The sequence below is a fragment of the Salmo salar genome, chromosome ssa20, assembly GCF_905237065.1.
Source record: "Salmo salar chromosome ssa20, Ssal_v3.1, whole genome shotgun sequence".
Classification (NCBI taxonomy): Eukaryota; Metazoa; Chordata; class Actinopteri; order Salmoniformes; family Salmonidae; genus Salmo; species Salmo salar.
In genome coordinates, this window is record NC_059461.1 from 6,285,180 (window position 1) to 6,297,099 (window position 11,920).

Sequence of the window (11,920 nt, forward strand, 5' to 3'; positions counted from 1 at the left end):
ACCCTCAAGCCATAAAACTCCTGAACAGGTAATCAAATGGCTACCTGGATTATTTGCATTATCCCACGCCCCCAACCCCTCTTTTACACTGCTGCTACTCTCTGTTTATCATATATGCATAGTCACTTTAAACTCCCTGGGCAAGGTGGGACGTTTGCGTCCCACCCTAGTCAACAGCCAGTGGAATCGCGCGGCGCAAAATACAAATGCCTCAAAAATGCTATAACTTCAATTTCTCAAACATATGACTATTTTACACCATTTTAAAGACAAGACTCTCGTTAATCTAACCACATTGTCCGATTTCAAAAAGGCTTTACAGCGAAAGCAAAACATTAGATTATGCCTAATTTTTATGGCATAGATGTATCTGTCTAACATATCCAAAATGTCCCAGATAATATACATATCATGTGAAATAGTGACATTTTCCATCAGTGCAGCAAGCTTGTGGACTCTATCAAGTACTGTTGAAAGTCTATTTGATCTGTGGGTATACGACGACACCTAGTGTTCGTAAGGTTGATTTCTCCCTAACCATCATTTTTATCCTCCCCTGGTTGTTCACTGTTTGTTGTGAGTGCTATACTACATAATGTCGCCCATGCGCAAAGCGCCATGTTGGAGGAAATTGCTGGGAACGAGAAGCGCTGATACAAATCCGTTTTGTTATCCAACTTATCTGATGTTTATCTACGTTTATTTTGAAATTCAAAAGATTTCCTTATGTTATTTTAAATGATCGAACAAAGAAGCACGGACGATCAGCACAATTCGAGCGCATATGCAAGAGGAGAAATAACGCGTTTGCAGGGTATGTGGATGAGGCCGAGACGGGAGGCTAGCGTAGTTTGGGAAACTAGTGCAGCCTGCCAGCTAGCCAGCGAAATAGCCTAATCGATGGGCTCAAACCTCCCTTATTTTACACCGCTGCTGATTAATATCAGGCAAAGTAACAGTGGATAGTTAGCTAACGTTAGCAAGACCGTATGAACATTTGGACTGAGAATAACAGCTAATTTCTGTTGACATCTTCGTTTTGAGAAGCCAAAGCCAGCACGTTAGCTAACTGGTTGTAGCAACAATAGCATCTTGTGACCGACTACCAGATAATGTTTTATTATTGTGCATTGGGTTACTTTAGTTACCGTAACTAACTACTGTTAAAATAGCTGACTAAACTCCACTCCGTTGCAGTTCATCAGAAGCTTCCTTCACCGTGGAGTTTAGTCCGCTAATTTAGCTGTAATGTTAGACGTGTTTTGAAGTCAGCCACAATAGTAGTTTTGACCTATGTGATGCTAGACACAATAAGGATTAGTCACTTGAATTTGTGGTTCGCCTTCAAAATACGTCCCCTCTATTTGAAAGTGATGCAAGTGGATACAAATAGTGCTATCGTTACGTATTTGATCTAGATAATGTTAAACAAGTTTGGAATGTTGCCATATAAATTGAACAAAATATATATATTTTTTAACTAATGTTGAAGTCACACTGTGGCTGTATTAGAGATCAGAATTCCCTTACAAAAAAGATTGCACTTAGAGTATGAGTATACTTAGAGTATGTTGCAAATACTGCATCCTAAATATCAAAAAAATAATACTGCAGTAATTTTGATGTGTAACTACAGTTACAGTTCAGTATAACTGCAATTACTGTGTCCAAAATACCGCTGTTACTGCACTTTTACTGCAGTTTCAAAACTGCCATCTTTTTTCTAAGGATTGAATTGGGGGCATACTTATATTTCACTGTACAGTACATTTTAATGACCAAAGACATGACATTTCTACCTTTTAGATTCTGTGGCATAGAGAAAGTTGACATATCAGACAGGGGAGGTGATATAAATAATAATCTGAGCAAAAGAGAATGTTTTGGGATTTTCACCCTCCAGACATAATTTCCTAAAGGTCTTAATGATGAAATGGCTATGTATGTTATGTTGTAAATGTGAACATGAATTAATGCCCCCATTTCTGATTACTCTGATGTGTTTCTTGCGCTGCAACCATTGGTTTATGAAAACTTGCTTGGTGTGCCGATGTCCTCATTGTGGTTTTACAGACGTGTTTAATACGTTTTATGTACACACCTTTTATTAGAATATTTATGAAATGCACATTGTTATATTTGGTAACACTTTTTTTCCCCTCGACTCCAACCTCGTTGGATGCATTGGAACAGATGTGTGTGGAGCTATGTCTACATAAGGCTGCACATTTTAAACTCACAAAAGCTCTGACGAAGGCCTTGAGTCCGATAGTATCACTGCTCTTTAATAAGCTTTACCTATCGAGAGCAGTGTGTGGGTTTCTTCATTTTTCTTATGAGATATTGGTAAAATACACTGAACAAAAATATAAATGCAACATGCAAGAATTTAAAAGATGTTATTGAGTTACAGTTCATATAAGGAAATCAGTCAATTGAAATAAATTCATTAGGCCCTGGGAATACAGATATGCATCTGTTGGTCACAAATACCTATTTTTAAATTTTTTAAGTAAGGGTGTGGATTAAAAAAAAAGTCAGTATCTGGTGTGACCACTCCTCTTCAATGGCAGCTCGAAGTTGCTGGATATTGGCGGGAACTGGAACACGCTGTCGTACACGTCAATCCAGACCATCCCAAACATGCTCAATGAGTGATATGTCTGGTGAGTATGCAGGCAATGGACGAACTGGGAAATCTTCAGCTTCTAGGAATTGTGTACAGATCCTTGCGACATGGGGCCGTGCATTATCATGCTGAAACATGAGGTGATGACGGCGGATGAATGGCATAACAATGGGCCTCGGGATCTCTGTGCATTCAAATTGCCGTCGATTAATATGCAATTGTGTTCGTTGTCCTTAGCTTATGCCTGCCGATACCATAACCCAACCACCATGGGGCACTCTTGTTCACAACGTTGGCATCAGCAAACCGCTCGCCCACATGACTCGATACACGCTGTCTGCCATCCGCTCGGTACAGTTGAAACCGGGATTAATTCGTCAAGAGCACACTTCTCCAGGGTGCCAGTGGCCATCTAAGGTTAGCATTTGCCCACTGAAGTAAGTTACGACACCAAACTGCAGTTAGGTCAAGCCCCTGGTGAGGACACTGGGCACGCAGATGAGCTTCCCTGAGATGGTTTCTGACAGTTTGTGCAGAAATTCTTCAGTTGTGCAAAACCCAGTTTCATCAGCTGCCCGGGTGGCTGGTCTCAGACAATCCCGCAGGTGAAGAAGCTGGATTTGGAGCTCATGGGCTGGCGTGGTTACACGTGGTCTGCGGTTGTGAGGCCTATTGGATGTACTGCCAAGTTCTCTAAAACAATGTTGTAGGTGGCATATGGTAGAGAAATTAACATTAAATTCTCTGGCAACAGCTCTGGTGGACATTCCTGAATTCAGCATGCCAATTGCACACTCCCTCATTTGGAGACATCTGTGGCATTATGTTGTCACAAAACTGCACATTTTATACTGGCCTTTTATTGTCCCCAGCACAAGGTGCACCTGTGTAATGATCATTCTGTTTAATCTGCTTCTTGATATGCCACACCTGTCAGGTGGGTGGATTATCTTGGCAAAGGAGAAAAGCTCACTAACAGGGATGTAACCAAATTTGTGAAAATGTCTGTGATCTTTTATTTCAGCTCATGTAAAGTGTTGGTCCCATGTTTCATGTTGTGTTTATATTTTTGTTCAGTGTATGTACAGTGCCATAATAACCCACTCTTGTCCTCTTTTTCCCTTAATCCTAGCCCTTGAAGTGGTGGGTTTTGGACGCACAGCAAGTGTGACAATCCATTTAATTTTGTTCTGGGATGCCTTGGACTTCAACTTGGACAACTGGACAACCAGAGTGACAGTGACTGGAGGGGAAACAAACACCCTCTCATATCGAAATCTTTCTTATGCGTTGCTCCACACTATAAACACGACAAAACAGCAACATTTATTGTTGGGACAAATTATTTATTTCCTATACGGAGTAGTATACTCTATTGGACCTCAGGATGTCTATCACCAACATGCCTACGAGTAACGACGCTTGCCTGAGCATTGTACACAGCTTGATGTGTCATAGGCAAGGGGCAGAGAGTGAGACCTTTGCCAAGCGAGCAATAGAAAGTCTAGTGAAAAAGCTGAAGGAGAAGAAGGATGAACTGGACTCCCTTATCACAGCCATCACCACCAATGGAGCTCACCCCAGCAAGTGTGTCACCATCCAGCGGACTCTAGATGGCCGCCTGCAGGTAGGGAGTGCACCACTGTCTGGGGATCAAGGGTGTATTCACTAGTACACACCATAGAAAAACATGTAGTAACAGAAAATGTTTTGCAACCAAAACAATCCTTTGTCATTGTTCAAGTTAGTCTCTCCCGATTTCGGCCCGTTTGCTTCTTTGGTTCCTAGTGAACCTAGTGAATACACCCCTGGGGTAAGCGGCAAAGGTAAAAATGGCGAGATGAGATGGCATTATGACTGGGGATCTTGTAAAGGTGAAAAGTATAGGGTATGGGACCTATTAGCACTTTTGGGTGAAGAACAAAGTATTTATTTAGTTAAATCAATGGGTTTAATCTTATATTCTCAGGTAGCAGGGCGTAAAGGGTTCCCCCACGTGATCTACACTCGGTTGTGGAGATGGCCCGATCTGCATAAAAATGAACTGAAGCATGTCAAATACTGCCAGTTTGCATTTGACCTGAAGTGTGACAATGTCTGCGTGAACCCCTACCACTACGACCGGGTGGTGTCTCCGGGTATTGGTGAGTGCACTGATGCCTCTGGTGTTAGTTTATTTTTTACGGTTTAACTCTAGAGTGATCTTTTTATTTTATTTCACAGACCTATCAAGCTTGACTCTTACCAGCACAGGTAAGTTACCTTCGTTTTGATAATTCCGTTAAAAAAAGTATACAACTATCTTCTGTTAATGTATGTTTTGTTTGTTGTTGACTTGTATCATGACTGCTGCTCTCTGTGCTCTCAGCTACCAGCCTGGGACTGATGGTTAAAGATGAGTACGACTTTGACGGCCAGCCCCAGCTGCCCACCATGGATGGGGGTCACTCCCTCCAAACCATCCAGCATCCTCCCTCCAGCCGAGTTGGGACCCCCTCGGAGCCCTTCAGCACCGCTGGCCTGCTGCCCCTCGCTGATGCCCGCACCACCTCCGCCTTCCCCAGCATCTCTGTTGGATCAGGAAGTGAGTGCCTACTCCACCACCCTATCCACTTTATCTCCCCCTAATTTTATGGCTCTTTGTATCCTCCTCACCCAAATCATTGGAGGTCATAGGCAAAGTTTGAGTGGTTTATTTGGCTACAGCTTATCTACTTGTGGCTTGTTGACAGAAGATTACAACACCCCTAAATTACTCATCTCACAGTAATGTCAAACTCATTCTGCAATGTAATGGCTTAGGAAAAGGAACTTATTATGTTGCCCACCTGTGGTCACTTTCTCTCTTCCCTCTCATTGGCTCTTATTTACACCCCGACTTTCCCCGACCCTCTTTGAAATGTATCACAGCTCATTTACTAGCTGTATGGACAGTGTCGAAGTGTGGCTCTCCCTACAATTCTCACCTGTAAGAATCCACCTGTGCCCTTACAGATGCCACCTCCACCTGGACGAGAAACAGCAGCTTCATGCCCAACATGCCTCACCATCAGAATGGGCACCTGCAACACCACCCACCCATGCCTCATCCAGGGCACTACTGTGAGTCCATGCCACCATCAGGATTACTCTCTGTAGTAGTAGAACATGAATTTCACTTTTAGAACATATAATGCCTGCAACTCAGAACTGGGTTGAAGGAGTTACGTTCCAAGATTTAACATTGCTGCTTTCATGTCACCTTCGTAGGGCCTGTGCACAACGAGCATGGCTTCCAGCCCCCCATATCCAACCATCCAGGTAAGTGAAGCACAACACCTATATTCACCCAACAAGGTGTTCAGAGTGCCATGAGTGAGTCTGGAGAGGACTGAGTTCGGGGTGTTGTTGCTGCGGTCTGTTGCAGCGCCCGATTACTGGTGCTCCACCGCTTACTTTGAGATGGACGTGCAGGTGGGCGAGACCTTCAAGGTGCCCTCCACTTGCCCTGTCGTGACCGTGGACGGCTACGTGGACCCGTCGGGTGGAGACCGCTTCTGTCTGGGCCAGCTGAGCAACGTGCACCGGACAGAGGCCATTGAAAGAGCCAGGTACGGCGTCCCAGCCTCCTACCCCCCTTACCATTTAACTATGATGAGCTTCTAGCTCTGAATGGAGGTGAATTCTTGACATTGCCAGAAGAGTATTTGGTCACCCCACTGATAATAACTGCTGTTCTTTTCACTTCAAGGCTCCACATCGGGAAGGGGATCCAGCTGGAGTGCAAAGGTGAAGGGGACGTGTGGGTCCGTTGCCATAGCGACCACGCAGTGTTTGTGCAGAGCTACTACCTGGACAGGGAAGCCGGCCGCGCCCCCGGCGATGCCGTGCACAAGATCTACCCCAGCGCCTACATCAAGGGAGGTCCCAACTTCTCTGTTTGCTTAGCTTTACCAATGTGTTCATTGTGTTGTTATCAACCCCCTGGTGTCCAAGCTGTGAATTGCATGCAGCTGGTAGTAAATGTACACTACATGACCAAAAGTATGTGGACACCTGCTCGATTATCTCATTCCAAAATCATTGGTATTAATATGGAGTTGCTTTCCACTAATGTTGAAACATTGCTGCGTGGACTTGCTTCCTTCCATTCAGCCACAAGAGCATTAGTGAGGTCAGGCACTGATGTTGGGTGATTATTCCTGGCTTGCAGTCGGCGTTCCAATTCAACCCAAAGATGTTAGATGGGGTTGAGGTCAGGGCTCTGCAGGCCAGTCAAGTTCTTCCACACCGATCTCAACAAACTTTGTGCACGGGGGCATTGTCATGCTGAAACAGGAAAGACCTTCCCCAAACTGTTGCCACAAAGTTGAAGCACAGAATCATCTAGAATGTTATTGTATGCTGTAGCGTTAAGATTTCCCTTCACTGGAACTAAGGGGCCTAGGTTGAACCATGAAAACCAGCCCCATACCATTATTCATCCTCCACCAAACTTTACTGTTGGCACTAGGCATTGGGGCAGGTAGAGTTCTCCTGGCATCCACCAAACCCATATTCATCTGTCGGACTGCCAGATGGTGAAGCATAATTCATCACTCCAGAGAAAGTGTTTTCACTGCTTCTGAGTCCATGGCGGAGAGCTTTACACCACTCCAGCCGACGCTTGTCATTGCGCATGGTGATCCTTCAGCTTTCAGCGGTCATGTTCATTGAGCTTGTGTGGCCTACCACTTCGACGGCTGAGCGGTTGTGGTTCCGAGATGTTTCCACTTCACAATAACAGTACTCCCAGTTAACTAGGCAGCTCTACCATGGCAGAAATTTGACGAACTGACTTGTTGGGAAGGTGGCAATGTTTGTCTATGGAGATTGTATGGCTATGTTCTCGATTTTTATATACCTGTCGGCAACGGGTGTGGCTGAAATAGTCTAATCCACTAATTTGAAGGGGTGTCCACATACACGATATACATGTTTTTTTTTTTGTTCCCCTTTCCAGGTGTTTGACCTGCATCAGTGCCACAGGCAAATGCAGCAGCAGGCAGCGACGGCGCAGGCGGCAGCCGCAGCTCAGGCTGCCTCTATTGCTGGGAACATCTCTGGGCCGGGCTCAGTGGGAGGCATCGCTCCCGCCATCAGTAAGCAGCACAACACTTCCCTCCTTTGAGCAACACTCACATACTCCCACAGACAGGACACTTGGCTGCTATTGACTCGCACACAACTTCAAACCTGTTACATCACTCACACCACTTTTATAATAGATATATACAATGCTCACATAGCCCATTCTAAAGTAATTTACCAATTATCACATCAAATTGCAGCATCGGTCAGTCATTGACGATCCGTAGGAATCCATACTAGTTCTGTAGTTCAGATACCTCATCAGTGTGGATGTATACCCAACTCGGGCTCACTCTCTCCTCACCCAGGCCTTTCGGCAGCAGCCGGCATCGGCGTGGACGACCTGAGGAGACTGTGCATCCTGCGCATGAGCTTTGTCAAGGGCTGGGGTCCTGACTACCCCCGGACGAGCATCAAGGAGACCCCCTGCTGGATTGAGATCCACCTACACCGCGCCCTCCAGCTACTGGACGAGGTGCTGCACACCATGCCCATCGCTGACCCCCAATCCTTGGACTGAACCACCAGAGTGACCCCTCCCCTGTGACACTTCATTATGAGAGAACTTGGAATGAGGTGGGGTAGGGGACAGGAAAGACTCCCTGTTTAGCTATACAAGTAAACAAAGACTTGTTTCTCTCTATGGGTCGTTCCTCTTCTCTTTGCCTTCATATTGTCAAGTACGTCCAAGTCAGGACAGAGGCTCTGATGAAGAAAGGAGGCTACTATTCTCAATCGCCCTGGTGCCCTTCACCAGTGATCCCATCTGGGTAACCTATGCAGTGTTTTCCACAAGCACATGGAGTATTCAGCCAAATAGAAAAAGTAGCCAGCCAGGCTCCCCTGTTGTTTTTTTTTTCTTTTGCAGAACAAGCTCTATTTTGGTGGTCTCTGATACATTCTAATGCCTTGATTCCATACAAAATACATAGCAAAATCATTGCATACTTTGAGGTTACCTCCCAGATTGGAAAAGTGTTTACAATTTAAATGACTGAATTGAAGTATTGTTAGTTGTTTAGGATATTGATCATATGATCAGGACTATTTTCTAAGTAAGAACATAAAACCTCTCAACATTTAACCTGCCTACTCTTGAGATTAAAGTATTTTACTGCAAGATATGAATTGCCACAATTGTTTGTTCTTCAGATTGTATTTTATTAAAACAGAAAAATGAAGTAAATAGCCCAATTTTTTTATAAATTAAAGGTTAAATGTCAAATTAAACAAATGTGTCGAGCACTTTTGTCAAATGACAAAATAGGTCTCTAAAATGAACAAAAAGCTAAATTAAGTTCTGGGTCCATAGGTGTTAAGAGAAGAGAGAGACTGACAAGATAAGTTACGGAAAGAATTTCAACAAGTGTTCAACTATCTTTGTGAATTGCAGTATGTAATTTATAGTAAAACTCTAATAGTTAACCTAATGTCAGTTTGTGACAAGATAAGCTAGTATAGTTTAGATAATCATTGTACCATCTAAACCGCTGTGAAATATAATTTCCATAACCATCAATATTATTTCAGCTGTTCGAAAACAAAACTTAATGGCATCTTCCACTTCTTAGACCTTTTTTAAATCTATTTTTTATAACCTCATACACCAGCCCCCCCCCTCGGAGGACACATCTTTTTTTGTTTTTACAGAATTTCTGCTACATTTACAGTGCTTTCATAAACTATTCAGACCCCTTGACTTTTTCCACATTTTATTACGTTACAGCCTTTTAAAATGGATTAAATAAAAAAATGTAAAAAGTCTGGAAAATTAGTCATGATCGCTAGCAGTGACGATTCAAAAAATGACTAGATATCCCCTCTTACCCCCGTCACTGTCCATTTCTTGTTTTTAAACGATGAGAGAAGTGCTACACCTGGTGGAGAGAGATTGTAAGACAGAAATAGTTGCTTTACTCGTGATGTACATTACGGTATGACACGTCACGATGTAACGGAGGGACAGTTTTTTTTTCTTCAACTTTTCTCCAATACTATAGAGCCATTACCATGTCGATCAACGCTTGAATAGAAACGTAGTTCACACCCCAGATTTTGAAGTCAACACAGTCGCTACAGTCCCATTAGTTTTCTTTGCAGCCTCGTTTGAATGTCGCGGTTGCGCACATTTGTACGGAATGGGGTGAGTTTATGTTACTCATTCATTGCAGCCCGAGCGAAGTACGGAGAAGCGCTGAATATAAACTAAATCATGAACTCACTCATAAAAACACCAGCTCTTTGCTGTATTCGTTGACAGTCTCTCTGTGGTCATGGTTTTAAAAGTTATTCAATCTTACGTAGGCTAGTAGCCTATTAAACTTGGCTGTGGCCAGGGTAATGGAAGCTCTGTAGCCACGGTGATTTGAGCTATCTGATTGGGCAGCGCAGTAGGTGCACTCGATTTAGGCACAGATTCGCCGGTCTGCGGAGTAGGCAGTGTGTCTCATGGGAACACTTTGCTACCTGGTGCGCAGGACTTTTGAATCAAGTGCACCTACCGGCAACAGCTCAACGCGATTTTTTAAAAAGGAGCATAAGCCTTTGTCGTTTGTTGGCTTTTCTACAGAAATATTTGGTGAACGACTAGGAATGCCTTGAAGATCGGTTGGCGACCGCTGGTGTAGAGGCACAGATCTGGGGAAGGGTACCAAAAAATGTCTGCAGCATTGAAGGCACCCAAGAACACAGTGGCCTCCATCATTCTTAAATGGAAGTAGTTTGGAACCAGGAAGACTTTTCCTAGAGCTGGCCGCCCTGCCAAACTGAGCAATCGGGGGAGAAGGGCCTTGGTCAGGTAGGTGACGGTAGTCACTGACAGTGCTCTAGTGTTCCTCTGAGGAGATGGGAAAACCTTCCAGAAGGACAACCGACCCTGCAGCACTCCACCAATCACACCTTTATGGTAGAGTGGCCAGATGGAAGACACTCCTCAGTAAAAGGCACATGACAGCCCGCTTGGAGTTTGCCAAAAGGCACCTAAAGACTCTCAGACCATGAGTAACAACATTCTCTGGCCTGATGAAACTAAGACTCAAGTCTTCGGCCTGAATTCCAAGTGTCACGTCTGGAGGAAACCTGGCACCATCCCTACGGTGAAGCATGGTGGTGGCAGAATCATGCTATGGGGATGTTTTTCAGAGGCAGCGACTGTGAGACTAGTCAGGATCGAGGCAAAGATGAACGGAGCAAAGTACAGAGATCCTTGATGAAAACCTGCTCCAGAGTGCTCAGGACCTCAGACTGGGGCGAAGGTTTACCTTCCAAAAAGGACAACGACCCTAAGCACACAGCCAAGACAACGCAGGAGTGGCTTCGGGACAAGTCCTTGAGTGGCCCAGCCAGAGCCTGGACTTGAACCCGATCTAATATCTCTGTGGAGACCTGAAAATAGCGGTGCAGCAATGCTCCGCATCCAACCTGACAGAGCTTGAGAGAATCTGCAGAGAAGAATGGGAGAAACTCCAAATACAGATGTGCCAAGCTTTTTGTGTCATACCCATGAAGACTCAAGGCTGTAATTGCTGCCAAAGGTGCTTTTAATAATGAACTCTTGCCTGTCCCCAACCTGCCTTTTGCCCACTCCTTGGATTATAATAAATATCAGAGCTCAAACCATCTGCCTCCCATGTCTGCATCTGGGTCTCGCCTTGTGTCGTTATACCAGCCGATAAGAGTCAAGACTATTGCTCAGTGTTACATTGAAGAACAATCTCCTTCCATGTGTCATTCTGCTGTTTCAGTTCAAAGTTCTCCTGTGTAAGTTTGGAGATCTGCTCCAATTCATCCACTTCGTTCGTGAGCTTTACGCTGTCTGATGACCGGTACTGTTTTAGGAACTCTTCAGCTGTGTTCTTTGTCACATTTGACTTCTGGATATCATGTGAATAATACATTCTGACAATCACTGTTCATTGAACACAAGAAGGGCAATTTTTGTAGCAGTAATAAAACCTAAATGAGCCTTACTTTTGGATGCAAGGGGGTTGGGTTATCTATGTCTGTTGAGGAGTCTGACTTTTCTCCTTTTTGGGGATGGAACAGAGGCCCTCTTGCCCTGCTTGGGAGCCTGGGGTTGGACATGGTTATCACACAGTGATTTAATCTTGCTTGTTGGGTGGAATCGGTTGCCTGAAACAAATACAAGGTAGAAGACATTACCAGAGTAAGGCTTAAACCAAT

General features: G+C 44.3%; 1 protein-coding gene across 1 annotated transcript; it reads left to right on the forward strand.

Annotated features, from left to right (window-relative positions):
* The first annotated feature begins 648 nt into the window (after positions 1-648).
* Positions 649-8,860, forward strand: LOC100195274 (MAD homolog 4 (Drosophila)). Its single transcript, NM_001140303.1, has 11 exons — positions 649-814; positions 3,762-4,256; positions 4,599-4,773; positions 4,853-4,882; positions 4,998-5,213; positions 5,624-5,731; positions 5,879-5,929; positions 6,036-6,219; positions 6,360-6,528; positions 7,611-7,749; positions 8,047-8,860. Exons 2-11 carry the CDS (start codon positions 4,017-4,019, stop codon positions 8,256-8,258), a joined length of 1,524 nt encoding a protein of 507 aa, NP_001133775.1. The 5' UTR covers positions 649-814; positions 3,762-4,016; the 3' UTR covers positions 8,259-8,860.
* The last annotated feature ends 3,060 nt before the right edge of the window (positions 8,861-11,920 follow it).

Bases quoted from the DNA above. Each gene is read 5' to 3' on its own strand.
- LOC100195274 (NM_001140303.1), top strand. From the start codon at position 4,017: ATGTCTATCACCAACATGCCTACGAGTAACGACGCTTGCCTGAGCATT. The intron at 5,732-5,878 runs GTGAGTCCATGC...TCACCTTCGTAG, and splicing joins GCCTCATCCAGGGCACTACT to GGCCTGTGCACAACGAGCAT. The intron at 7,750-8,046 runs GTAAGCAGCACA...CTCCTCACCCAG, and splicing joins AGGCATCGCTCCCGCCATCA to GCCTTTCGGCAGCAGCCGGC.